This window comes from Notechis scutatus, chromosome 4, assembly GCF_049901735.1.
Source record: "Notechis scutatus isolate UNSWTSFEM ecotype Mainland chromosome 4, rNotScu1.2, whole genome shotgun sequence".
In the NCBI taxonomy this organism is placed as follows: domain Eukaryota; kingdom Metazoa; phylum Chordata; class Lepidosauria; order Squamata; family Elapidae; genus Notechis; species Notechis scutatus.
In genome coordinates, this window is record NC_142012.1 from 53,754,633 (window position 1) to 53,768,226 (window position 13,594).

The following is a 13,594-nucleotide window of genomic DNA, read 5'->3' on the forward strand; positions in this document are numbered from 1 at the left end:
AATCAGAGAAGTCATAGAGATAGAAAAATGCCCACACAGCATGAATAAACGAGATGATACCTCCCACCTACCAGCCATTTGAAACCCGCCCTCATTAACAAATGAGTACCTAACATGAAGAATGACACCAGACCCACACCCATGAGGGCCACACAAGATGCTACCACCACACTTCCATGTAGAAAGCAGACTCACACCCACACAGAAGATGAAACACGACCACGGACCAGAAGTCGTACCGCAGCTGCATCACTACCCACTTCAAACCCCTCCGACCCATACATGAAGTGAACTGACGCCCACCATGAAGATGTGACACGACCACGAACGTGAAGCCAAACAACAGGATCACAGCTCACCAGCTCAAATCCCCCAGCAACTAAGAATAACCTGAGCACAACCAAGCCCCCACCTGAACAGAACAGCCAATCAGAACACAGCCAACCCCCTACCAATCAGAACACAGCCAAACCCCCAACCAATGAGAACACACCCCCACCCAATCAGAACACAGCCAAACCCCACCCAATCAAGTCACACCCCCACTAGCAGTTAAAAGGAAGAAGCAGCTGCAAGCTCACATTACTCCAAGAAGCACAAAGCCGAAGACACAAGCCTGAAGATGATGAATGAGACTACATCGAAACGTCGCCTAGATACTTCCAATTTTACGCAGGAGAAAACCCAAATAACCAAAGATTCACACACACACACACACACACACACACAATATATATATATATATATATATATATATATATATATATATATATATATATATATATATGCACGACACACACACACACATCTAATCTATCTATCTAATCTATCTATCTATCTATATATCTACATCTATCTATATCTATCTATATCTAACCATATCTATATCTATATCTATCTATCTCTTTTATCTATCTATTTATCTATATCTATATATCTATTGATATTGATATCTCTATCTCTGGTTCTTCCTTGTTGCATGGCACTTTGGGTAAATGTGCATTTAGGAAAACACAAGATGACATTTAGAGAAAACGGAAGAAAAAGAAAGAAGAAGGGAAGGAAGGAGAAAAGAAAGCAGGCTGCTACCAATCTCCTGCCTGCAAATGTTTTCCCCTTTCCTGAGGTCAGAAATGGCATCGGGGTGGGCGGAGGGGGCAGGAAGACAAAACAGGTTGTACACCTTTTTGATTGCAGCTGTTGCTAGGTGAGGACACACAAGCTGGACTTGCTGTCTCGTAGCAATAAAACTAGCTGAGCTGAGAAATGACGTACAAAATAGGATGTGAGTCCCAAATCCCTTTCAGGACTATGGGCGAAAAAGTTTGATGGCAATGGAGCAGAGATTCCCCTATTCCCTCACCTTTTATTCATAATGTTAAGACGCACTCGTAATTTTGTTCAGGTTTTCTCTTGCTGAAAAGAGGGGGGAACACCTTAATTTTTGATTTATGAGTTTGAGAATCGGGAAGAGTAGAAAATATAAAGGCAGCTAAGGTACAACCCGTAAGAGAGAATAACATATAAATGTGACAATTCTAAACAAGATTGGAAATCATTTCTTTATATCTTTTTGTTTTGTTTGTTTGTTTTTCTTTTTGGTCTCCTCCCCCCCTCATTCTTTTCTGTTTGCTGATCCCTGTTTTTTACTCTGCTTTCAGTTTTCCTTCCACCTGAATTGTTCTTGCCCTGCAAAACACTAGTAAAAATTAAGAGAGATAGAGATAGAGACAGAGACAGACAGACACACACACAGAGAGAGAGACAGACAGACAGACAGACAGAGTGAGAGACAGAGAAAGAGAGACAGAAAAAGAAAGGGAGACAGAGAAAGAGAAAGAGAGACAGAGACAGAGAGAGACAGAGGGGGACAGAGAGAGACAGAAAGAGAGAGAGAGACAAAGAGAGAAAGAGAGAGAGACAGAGAGAGACAGAGAAGGACAAAGAGAGACAGAGAAAGAGAGAGAGTGCCAGAGAGAGAGACAGAGAAAGAGAGAGAGAGAAAGAGAGGGAGACAGGGAAGGACAGAGAGAGAGAGAGAGAAAGAGAGAGAGAGAGACAAAAAGAGAGAGAGACAGAGACAGAAAAAGAGAGACAGAGAGGGACAGAGAGAGACAGAGAGAGAGAGAGAAAGAAAGGGAGACAGAGAGAGACAGAGAAAGAGAGAGAGACAAAGAGAGAGAGACAAAGAGAGACAGAGAAGGACAAAGAGAGACAGAGAGAGACAGAGAGACAGAGAAAGACAGAGACAGAAAGAGAGAGACAGAAAGAGAGAGGGGGGACAGAGAAAGAGAGACAGAGAGACAGAAAAAGAGAGACAGAGGGACAGAGAGACAGAAAAAGAGAGAAAGAAAAAGAAAGGGAGACAGAGAGAGAGACAGAGAGAGACAGAGAGAGAAGAGAGAGAGAGAGAGAAAAAGAGAGAGGGAAAGAGAGAGAGACAGAGAGAGACAGAGAAGGACAAAGAGAGACAGAGAGAGACAGAGAGACAGAGAAAGACAGACAGAGAAAGAGACAGAGAAAGAGAGAGAGAGAAAAAGAGAGACAGAGAGGGACAGAGAGAGACAGAGAGAGAGAGACAGAGAGAGTGAGAACCTGTTTTCTGTCTGATAACAGCAAAGAGAAAGCACCAAATGTTATTTTTCCCCTCCTACGCCAATGACCTTACTAACATAATTTTTTTTTAATGATTGAGTTTTGCTGCTGTTTGCAAATTGGATGTTTCAATATGTCTGCAAGCTTTTACGGGAGTCTAGCATTGTTTTTATTTCTGTATCTTAAAAAAAAAAAACAAGCTAGAATGTAATGGAGGGACTAAGGAAAACCAGGAGTAAGATTGATGGCATAACATGCAATACAAGGATCTCCAGCAGTAGAAGGTAAAATGGGCCTTAGGAGACCAGACGAGCTAGGGAACGATCAGATAAGAGACTTCATAATCTGTAACTGGAGCAAGAAATGCAAAAGAGACCCCCTCTAGTTTCTCAGGAGGTAAAGGAGGGGGAGAGAATTATAAAGGCAGTCCTTGACTTAAGATTGCAATGGAATCCAAAATTTCGGTTGTTCAGTAAGTTCTGTCCCATTTCATGACCTTTCTTGCCTCCGTTGTTAAGTGAATCACTGCAGTTGATAAGTTAGTAACCCAGTTGTTAAGTGAATCTGGCTTCCCCATTGCTGGTCAGGGACAGGGCCACTGTCATACTTGCGAACCAGTTGCCACGTGTCTCAATTTTGATGCCGTCATGAAGGTGCTACAAAGGTTATAAACTCTGAAGTCCCTTTCTTTCAGCGCCAATGCAACTTTGAACAGTCATTAAATGAACCATTGTAGGACGAGGACTTCCTGTACTTGCAGATTTGCGAGATGGAGGTTGCCTTCCGAGGAAGACGACAAAGGTGACCAAGATGGTCCATTCTACTTTCTCGTAAAAGCTGCGCTGATAATAATCTTGCAAATCTGAAAATACAATTCTCCCGCTGTCACCTTTGCAGCCTGAGTACTTAGGGGAGGGCTTTATGAGCCCTTTATGAGCTTCAGCAGTGAACTATGCCTTCTCTTATCTGGCTGTTTCTAGGCATTTCTTCTCTTGACTCTGTCTCTCAAGGCCTTTCCCACATCCCTTTATACGAGAGGATTCAAAGCACCTGCCTGTATAGATCAGACTTCTTTGGAAGTCTGTTCTCCCTTCCACTCCCAAGTTTGGCTTCCTTCTGAACTTTCTAGATCAGTGTTTCTAGATCTCAGCAACATTCGGGTGTGTGGACACCAACTCTCGAAACAACTTCTACCCCTCTTAAAAGTTTGCCAAAGTTAGACCTGGGCCCTCCTGAACATCTCCCAGTCGAGAGATTTACTCTGCAAAATCAAGTTCTAGAGCAGGTGTCTTTAAACGGAGCAACTGGAAAACTTGACGAAGTCAACTCCCAGAATTCCCCAGCCAGCTACTCATGAGAATAACAAGATAAGGCAGTGATGGTGAACCTTTTTGTTGTGGTGTGCTGAAAGCATACTAGCAACCAAAATTCAATGCGCCTCTCCCCCCCTGCACATGCACATGCAACACATACCTTTCCGCTCCCTTACTTGCACCCCCCAGCTGATTTTCGGCCCGTTTGAGGCCGTTTTCGCCCTCCCGAAGGCTTGAAGGAAGCCTCTGCAGCCTCGGGAGGCCGAAAAACAGGCCTTCCGGAAATACCGGAAGTGTCCATTTTCAGCCTCCAGAGGGCCCGGGGGAGGCCATTTTCGCCCTCCCGGAGGCTCAAGGGAAGCCTCTGCAGCCTCGGGAGGGCGAAAAACAGGCCCGTTTTGGCACTTCCAGTATTTCCTGAAGGCCCATTTTTCGGCCTCCCGAGGCTGCAGAGGCTTCCCTCAAGCCTCCTGGAGGGCGAAAATAGCCTCAAATGGGCCAACGATCAGCTGGGAAGTGTGCGCAGGGGCAGTGCAGATACGTTTGGCTGAGGCTCGCGTGCCCGTACAAATGGCTCTGTGTGCCGCCTGTGATAAGGAGATAAGGTTTTAAGTTCCAGATCTATAAGTAACACTATATCACAGGGAGTGCCCAGCCATGCTGGTTGGGGAGTTTGGAGAGTTGAAGTCCACAAGTTGCCAAGTTTGGAGAGCCCTGTTCTAGAACAAGGGAACTAGAAAATATTGCAACAAACAAAACAAAACCAAACCCAGTTAATAAATCCCACGAGGTTGTGGCTGAGTGTGACCCATGCTAAAAGCCAAATCTTTGCCATTCCTGGAGATTGTGCTCCGGGTTAGGAATGTGGCAACATGTTTTCTGAGCTTTGCAATGTCTTTTCTTTTTTCCCTTTCTAGTCTTACATTTTAGTAGCCTTTGGGCGAAATGCGGTGGCTGGTTCCGAGTGTAACTTACCTGTTTGGCATTTTTTTTTTATGTTTTATTTTAAACTTACAAGCAGGCAACGTTAGAGGCAGAGGACGAGGGGCGGCAGGTAACCGAGCACCTGGCCCCAGAGGATCCTACCTGGGCGGTTACTCTGCAGGCCGCGGCATTTATAGCAGATACCACGAAGGGAAAGGAAAACAGCAAGAAAAGGGCTACGAGATGGTGCCCAGTCTGGAATTGCCTGCAGTCAGCTCCATGGCAATTAAACCAGGAACAGGTCAGTAGACCAATAGCCTTTATTGTCATTTTTTACTCCTTGGCACACCGGCACACATTAAAAATGAAATTATGTGGCCCGCTCTCAAGAGCGTACACCCATACATATAAATACACATATACATATACAGTACATACACATACACAAACACACACACACACACATATATACACATACGTATACATATATATATGTTAATCCAGTGATGGGATTCAAAACATTTTACTACGGTTCTGTGGACGTGGCTTGGTGGGCGTGGCAGCGGAAGGATACTGCAAAATCCCCCTTCTCTCCCCACCTCACTAACCTGCTTTCCAGCCCCATTCTCCTGTGCAGGGCAACCAAAGAAGACCTAGCCGATCAGCTGGGACTCGTGAGGCAGAGAATAGATGGGGTGGGGCCAGTCAGAGGGGGTATTGTCCGGTTCTCTGAACTACTCAAAATGTCCACTACCAGTTCTCCAGAACTGGTCAGAACCAGAGTTAATTGCCATCCATCTTGAACACGTATTGGAAAGAGGAAACTTGAGAGAGAGTTCACAAGGTTGATGCTTTATGGAGCAAAACTGTGGCTGAATCTGGATGTTCTCTTTTGGATACCACTGACCTAGGCTTCCCAAAATCACGAAGCAGACTCCTCATCCTGACAAAACCCCTTTTATTTAATTCCTCTCATTCACATCCATCAAAGTCACAGCAAACAGTCTCTCAAGAGATTTTACAACTGCAGACCTTTATCAGGCTTGGAGAGTTGCCAGGCAGATAGCTTCCAAATGCCACACGGTAGCAGAAAATGGTTGCTTCTGGCAGCTGTGTGCATGTGCACACTGGGAACAGGCTCCAGCTGTTCTTCTGCCTCACTGATATCCCACTTTGAAGGCAGCTGATAACTGTCGGACGGCCCTGGCCCCATCTCTGCTTCTGACATAGAGCCCTCGTCAGAGCCTTCCCAAAACTCCAGGACTGGCCCATGTTCCTCCCCAACATCTTCACTGTTCGAGTCTGCCGTCAGCTCCGCTGGCTGCTGGCGGGCCACAACAACCACCTCCCAGGAGGTAACAAGGAAAACAGGTTGTGAAGGGGACATGTAGTGTCCCAGGCAATCCTGCTCAAGCATCGCTTATATGCCATGTCCTGGAGAGAAGGGAGTGAAACTGCCAATAATCTTTTCTGGTGTCCTCACCACTCTCTGTACCTCCTTCCTGCCTGAAGCAGTGAGGCTCCCAAATCAGACTGTAGTGCAATATGACCAGATGTCCTCTATCGAAAGTGGTGAGGACAGTGGGAGGAAGATGTGCTTTTCTCATGCGATGCAGAAAATGCAGGTGCTGATGTGGCCTCTTCACCAGTGTCTCACTGTTGAGCGACCAGGCCAGCCTACTCCTTAGCTGCACACCCAGAAACTCGATGCTGCTTGATGAAGTATGAAATATGATTATCAGGGTGAGAAGGGGTGAGAAAGGATTGAAAGAAGGTTGGGTTGAGGGCCCTCTTGTTGAGGTTGGAGTGATACATGCCTGTCAGGCAGGAACAACCAGACCCCACAGGCAGAGTTCAAGCTCAATACTTTATTATGTTCTGCCTATAATACAGGAATCTTCCCAGTCTGACTTACTCATGGGAATAATTAGTCATGGGAATCATTAGATAAGATTCCAAGATCCAGGTCTATAAGTAATAATTTAATACAGGGATGCCCAACTATGCTGGCTGGGGAAGTCTGGAAGTTGAAGTCCTCAAGTCTTAACGTTGCCAAGATTGGACGCCCGTAGTTTAATATTTTTGAAGGTCCGCCAAGTCTTATTTCTGAAATCCATTTTGAGTAATTTCAAAAAATTGGATAAGTCATCATGGCTTCCTTCAAACTTTCTAATTAGCTTTCTCCCCTCAAGTGCCAGATGTCTGTAATATTTTCTGTGCAATGGTGAAGTATGAAATATGATTATCAGGGTGAGAAGGGGTGAGAAAGGATTGAAAGAAGGTTGGGTTGAGGGCCCTCTTGGGTTGAGGGCCCTCTTGTTGAGGTTGGAGTGATACATGCCTGTCAAGCAGGAACAACCAGACCCCACAGGCAGAGTTCAAGCTCAATACTTTATTATGTTCTGCCTATAATACAGGAATCTTAAATGGTAAATTTTGCTGAGGTCCTCTCCTCTTTCTTTCTGGCCAACTATGGAGAAGTGGAGAGATTTCCTTGTGGTTTGGACTCCAATATGCAGAAGCGAGGCCTAGGACTGCGCAAGATCCTTCTATGAAAAAATGTTAAACATGCTATCGTGGGTGACATGATAGCAATTCCCCAATATTTGAGGGGCTGCCACAAAGAAGAGGGGATCCAAAGCGCCTGAGGGTAGGACAAGAACAATTGATAACAGATAACCAGAGTTGGAAGGGACCTTGTAGGTCATCTAATCCAACCCCCTGCCCAAGCAGGAAACGCTACACCATTTCTGACAGATGGGAGTCCAATCTCTTCTTGAAAGTCTCAAGTGATGGCGCTCCCACTACTTCCAAAGGCAACTTCTGTTCCATAGGTTGATTGTTCTCACTGTCAGAAAGTTTCTCCTTATTTCCAGGTTAAATCTCTCCTTGTTCAGTTTACATCCATTGTTCCTTGTCTGGTCTTCAGGTGCCTTGGAAAATAGCAGAGAAATGTCACCTCCCAAAGCACCCCCTAAAGCAATTAATCCAGGCTGTGCGGGAACACAAAGCTGGCCCGCGGGAACACAAAGCTTGCATCAATTGTATTGCGAACAACACGAGGTAGTGAGGGGAGGAAGGAAAGGGTGGGGGGGACTTGCCCCACTCGCCCCATGCGCCTCTCCTGGCTGCCGGACTGCTTCTTTCTTCTTCTGCTTTTGGCTGCATGCAAGGAAAGCAGCAAAAGTCTTTCTTTCTCTCCCCCAAACTCCACCAGAAAAGAGTCTTTGGGACCTTGCAAGGCATCCTGCTCCAAAAGGCTGCGCTGGCACGCCAAGTCTTACAAAGACTAATTTCTGGCGGAGTTTGAGGGAGAGAAAGAAAGACTTCTGCGGCTTCTCCTGCTTTCCTTGCATGAAGCCAAAAGTCTCTCTCTCTCTCTCTCTCTCTCCCCCGAGAATGGAGCTGGAGATGATATCCTGCGATCCCAAATAAAGAATGATCGATCGGTAGGAAAACGGGGTGGGGAATTTTCCTGCAGACTTTTGGGGGGATTTTCCCAGGGTCTCTGGTCCGCGGGATTTAAAGTTATGAGTTTGGTGGTCCCTGAGGTCCAAATGGTTGGCGACCCCTGCTCCAAAGCACCTGAAGGCAGGACAAGAAGCAATGGATGGAAACTCATCAAGGAGAGAAGCAACTTAGAACTAAGGAGAAATTTCCTGACAGTGAGGACAATTAACCAGTGAAACAACTTGCCTCCAGAAGTTGTGGATGCTCCAACACTGAAGGTTTTAAAGAAGGGATTGGACAGTCATTTACCTAACATGATATAGGGTCCTATGTGGCTCAGTCCATGGACTGGCACCAGGCCACGGGATGCCAGAAACTAAGCTATACAAATGAGGGAAACCCCATCTGTGGAATGGAGGCAACACACAAAACCATGCCCCCCCCTCTGGTCCACTGATAAACCTCTCTCCACGGAACTGGACCCTGGTGCCCAAAAGGTTGGGGGCTGCCAGAATTGGGTCTCCTGCCTGAGCAGGGGGGGTGGACTAGAAGACCTCCAAGGTCCCTTCCAACACTGTTATTCTATTACACTTTTTTCTGAGTTGCACCTAGTAGATGATTTATTAGTTTCATCAAAGAGAGGGTCCAGAATGATTCCCGCATCGCATCAACTCCAAAAGGACATTGATCTGATCACTAAAGCTTGATTGCAGTGCAGAAGACCTTCCAAGCTACATTTCTGCTACAGATTAAAAGTTGTGGTGGCCCCCAGCGGCCAGCAGAGCTGGTAGCAGACTCGGACAGTTAGGAGGTTGGGGAGGAACCATGGGCCAGTCCTGGAGTCTGGGGAAAGTTCTGACGAGGGCTTTGCATTGGAGGCAGAGATGGGGCCAGAGCCATCCAGCAGTTATCAGCTGCCTTCAGAGTCGGAGATCAGTGTGGAAGAAGAATATCTGGAGCCTGTTCCCAGTGTGCTCATGCACAGAACTGCCAGGAGAAGGGAACAGTTAAGGAACCAGGGTCGACTCGGGAGTAAAGGCACAGGTGAATGGTGAATGGCCCTTCCCATAGGAAATAAAGAAAAGCGAAAGGGGAGTGGTGTTTGCAGGAGACAGTTCAGTTCATTAGGGTGATGATCTGTTCCTGACTTTTTGCTAAGTAATTGCTGCTACAGCATGGCATTTGGAAGCTATCAGCCTGGCAACTCTCCAAGCCTAATAAAGGTCTGTAGTTGTGAAATCTCTTGAAAGACTGTTTGCCAGGACTTTGCTGGAGAGGAATTCCCTTTAACCGAAATAAAAGAGGGTTTTATTGGGACGAGGAGTCGGCTTCATGCTTTTGGGAAGCCTGGGTCAGAACAAAAGCTGAAAGGTTAACACCCAGCCTAACCTGACCTCTTTGATCTTTTGCAGTGGCAATTCCAACCATTGGAACCCAGTATTCCATGTTCCAAGCCACACCAGCCACCAAGGTGATCGACGATGGGAAGATCCATGCAGTGGAACATATCATCAGTCCTATCAGTGTCCAGCAGGACCCAGCAAGTGCTGCGGCTGCTGCCGCAGTGGCAGCAGGTGCAGTCATACCTGCCGTTTCCACCCCGCCTCCTTTCCAGGTATGTTTTTTTTTTCTCAAAAAGGTGTGGAAACACCAGCCGTTTCTAGTCCTGCAGGTAAGAGAACACCGGCTTGTATTAAGAGGAGGAGACCTCTTGGCTAGCAAATACAGGTAGTCCTCGACTTACGACCACAGTGGACCCCAATATTTATGTTGTTAAGTGAGAAAGTTTACCCCATACACGAGTTTAGCCCATTTTATGATTTTTTCCTGTTCCCTTTGTTAAGTCAATTGCTGCAGTTGTTAAATTAGTCACATTGTTATGAAGGAGATCTGGCTTCCCCATTGGCTTGGCAGGTCAGAAGTTCATAAAAAGGGGATCACGCGGCCCAGGGACACTACAACTGTCGTGAATACGAGCCCATTGCCAAACATCCAAATTTTGATCACGTGACCATGCGGATGCTGCAACGGTGTGAAAATCAGTCCCGGGTCACTTTTTTCAGTGGCGTTGTAACTTTGGATGGTCACTAAAGGAATCGTTGTAAGCCGAGGTCTACCTGTAGCGGGCACATATTTGAATCTAGAAACTACAATTGGCGCCTTCGCCCTTTTGTTATGGTTACCACCTTGGTTTTCTGACATCATCTTATTTTAACAACATCCCTTGCCGAGTGGAGTCTGGGCAACTGAATGGAGCTAGCAGAGTGTTTACTGGCCGGATGCCCTTCCTGTTTCCAGAGGGGGAGTTTTGTTCAGCAGATATATTCTCATTGTGCCTGCCTCTACCTAAGATCGAACCTTGGCTTTCTGACATCCTTAGGGGAAATCTAGTTCCTTTTACAGATGGTGGCAGGATTAACTCTTAAATGCTCTCTCCCTCAGGGCCGTCCGATAACTCCCGTGTACGCCATGGCGCCTAGTATGCAGAGAATTCCAGCCGCGGGAATCTACGGCGCAGGCTACGTTCCATTCGCGGCTCCTGCAGCTGCCACCACAATTGCCACACTACAGAAGAATGCAGCCGCCGCTGCCGCCGCCGCAGCTTACGGGGGATATGCTGGGTACATTCCCCAAGCATTTCCAGCTTTTCAAATCCCCATCCACGATGTCTATCAAACCTACTGAGATTTGCTGGCCATTGGGGGTGGATGGGGGTAGATCGAAGGTGAAGGAACATTTTACTATTTATGAAGAAAAACAGAAAAACCTACTGTAGAATTCTATGCTTGGATGTCAGTAAACTGAGGATAAAATCCTGGAAGTGAAGTTTCTCAGCGAGATGGCATCGTGTTTGAAATCTTTTATACGGATGAAGTTTTTACTAACTTTGTAGGCCCTTTTTGTTTTTGTTTGCTCTTTTGTTTTTAAGAAAGAAAGAGGGAGAAAAAGTAATGTGAATCCCTACATTTCTAACATAGCTGGTTTTTTTAAGGCTGTGCTTCCCTACAGGTTTATATTCCATTGTAGGAGGTTTTTTTCCCCCCTTTTTTTAGCCGTTTTATTTTCTCTGCGTTTGTGCTATAATGAAGGTTATTTTTTAGTTAAGTTCTGCACTCCAGAATTGTGTATTTTGTAGGGCCTTGAATAATATATCAAGTAAATATTAAAAAAATAGGTGGGGGGGGGGAGTTTCTAAAACAATATATTTTGAAGACTATATTTGATATTTAAACCTTAATGCAAAAGATTTTTTAAAAAAAGTTATATATATATAGAGAGAGAGATAGATAGATAGATATACTTATAAATGTGTTTTATTTAAGAAGTGAAACTGGAAAGTGCAATTTGAAAATTATTTAGACCTCTGCATTATTGGCTGGCATTGATGAGATTTCTGGGTTAATCTAGAGCCATGATGGCGAACCTATGGCACGTGTGCCATAGGTGGCACGCAGAGCCATTTGTGCCAGCACCCGAGCTGCAGATAAACTTACCTCACTGCATATGTGCATGCCTCACAGCTGATTTTCGACCAGTTTGAGGCCTTTTTCGGCCTCCCAAAGGCTTGAGGAAGGCTTCTGCAGGCTTCTGCAAGCTTTGCAGGCCGAAAACTAGCCCCGTTGCATCACTTCCGGTATTTCTAGAAAAACAGGAAGTGACAAAATGGGGCTAGTTTTCGGCCTACAAAGCCTTCCTCAAGCCTTTGGGAGGCCGAAAAAGGCCTCAAACTGGATGAAAATCTGCTGTGAGGTGCAGTGCAGGTAAGGGGGAGGTGGGGGGATTGTGTACGCATCTGTGGGGGATGTGGGGGGGCATGCATTGCCTTCTAGGTGCTGGCACACAAGAGCGAGCATGCAAGCGCACGCACAATTTTTGGCACAGGAGCCCAAAAAGGTTAGCCACCACTGATCTAGAGCCACGTGTCCTTGTAGAGACTTCCCATTAAATAGCAGATCCTGTTAAAACGATACTTAAGGTTAAGGATAATTTTTATTTTGCATTCTCCAGAGAGTCATTCATGTTCATATATTTTTTTCCATTTTCACACTAAGTGCATAAGTCATTGGTGTCTTCGGAAAAAATATATAATTTTTCTTTCATTTATTACAAAGGCTGATACTCCTAGGATGGGTGGGGGGGAAACAAAATCACAATATGTGAACTTTGAGAGAGCTTTGATTGTTGCAAGTCCTAGCTGCAGGTTTCCATTTTTTCCCCCAGCCTGGTTACTTAACATTGGAAACAGTAGACATTTGGTCCTGTCCTATCCTGAAGCTCAGGGATTATTCAAGCATAGAATCATGGTTTATTTAGCCATTCCCTTTCATGAGGATCTTAGTTGAATAATAATTTAAAAAAAAGTCTTGGAACTTTTTGTCCATGTGAAAACAGCACTTGTTTTATCCAGATTCTCTAGCATAGTCAACCTTTGCAATTTTAAGATGGGTGGACTTCAACTCCCAGAATGCCCCAGCTAGCATTCTCTAGCATCGTGATGGCGAACCTATAGCACGCATGCCACAAGTGGCACGCAAAGCCATTTGTACTGGCATGTGAGCTGCAGGCAAACTTACCTCACTGCACATGCGCGCGCCTCACAGCTGATTTTTTTTGGGGGGGTTGGTTTGAGGTCTTTTTCGGCCTCCCAGAGGCTTGGAAAAAGCCTCTACAAGGCTTTTTCAGGACGAATTATAGGCCCATTTCATCACTTCCTGTAATACCAGAAGTGACAAAACGGGCCTATAATTCGTCCTGAAAAGCCTTGTAGAGGCTTTTTCCAAGCCTCTGGGAGGCCGAAAAAGGCCTCAAACCAACTGAAAAATCAGCTGTGAAGCACAGTGCAGGTAAGAGGGTGGCGGGGGGGAATTGCGTGCAAATGCGCAGGGGGTGTGAGGAGGTAGTGCGCACATTGCATTCTGGGTGCTGGCACGTGAGTGTATGCATGCAGGCGTGCACGCAGTTTTTGGCATAGGAGCCCAAAAAGGTTATCCACCACTGCTCTAGCATTTCTGTTTCTTAAATTCCTTCCTTGCTTAAAAACTGATATAAAGAATGAAAAGGCTTCGAAAACCAGAATAGAATTGTCGGCTCCTAAATTTATATTCATCCGAAATCCGTATTTCCAGATCAAACAGACCTTAAAGAAATGCATCAACAGTAGCTTCTAAACCAGTCCTCCCAAAGGTGGTTTTTTTTTTCTTTCAAAAAGCAGCTGGACTTAAACCCCTTTTTATTAGGCTAATGTGAATTCCTATCATTCACATCCAGCAAACTCCTGGCAAAAAAGTATTTCAAAGGTGAATTACAACCAC

At 45.6% G+C, this 13,594-nt stretch overlaps 1 protein-coding gene across 30 annotated transcripts in view; it reads left to right on the forward strand.

The window, feature by feature from the left end:
* The window catches only part of RBM47 (RNA binding motif protein 47), a 102,574-nt gene extending 91,466 nt beyond the window's left edge, over window positions 1-11,108 (forward strand). For 15 of the 30 annotated variants that reach the window (XR_015749564.1, XR_015749566.1, XR_015749563.1 and 12 more), the window contains 3 exons: window positions 4,927-5,133; window positions 9,695-9,897; window positions 10,725-11,108. Coding sequence is in view for 24 of the 30 variants with exons in the window: in XM_026675342.2 (XP_026531127.1) it covers window positions 4,927-5,133; window positions 9,695-9,897; window positions 10,725-10,967 (653 nt within the window). In the remaining 6 variants the exon portion in view is untranslated. Of the gene's footprint in view, window positions 1-4,905; window positions 5,134-9,694; window positions 9,898-10,724 lie in introns of all 30 variants that reach the window. The other 15 variants (XM_087965796.1, XM_087965791.1, XM_087965793.1 and 12 more) reach the window with 2 other exon arrangements.
* Window positions 11,109-13,594: the final 2,486 nt, after the last annotated feature.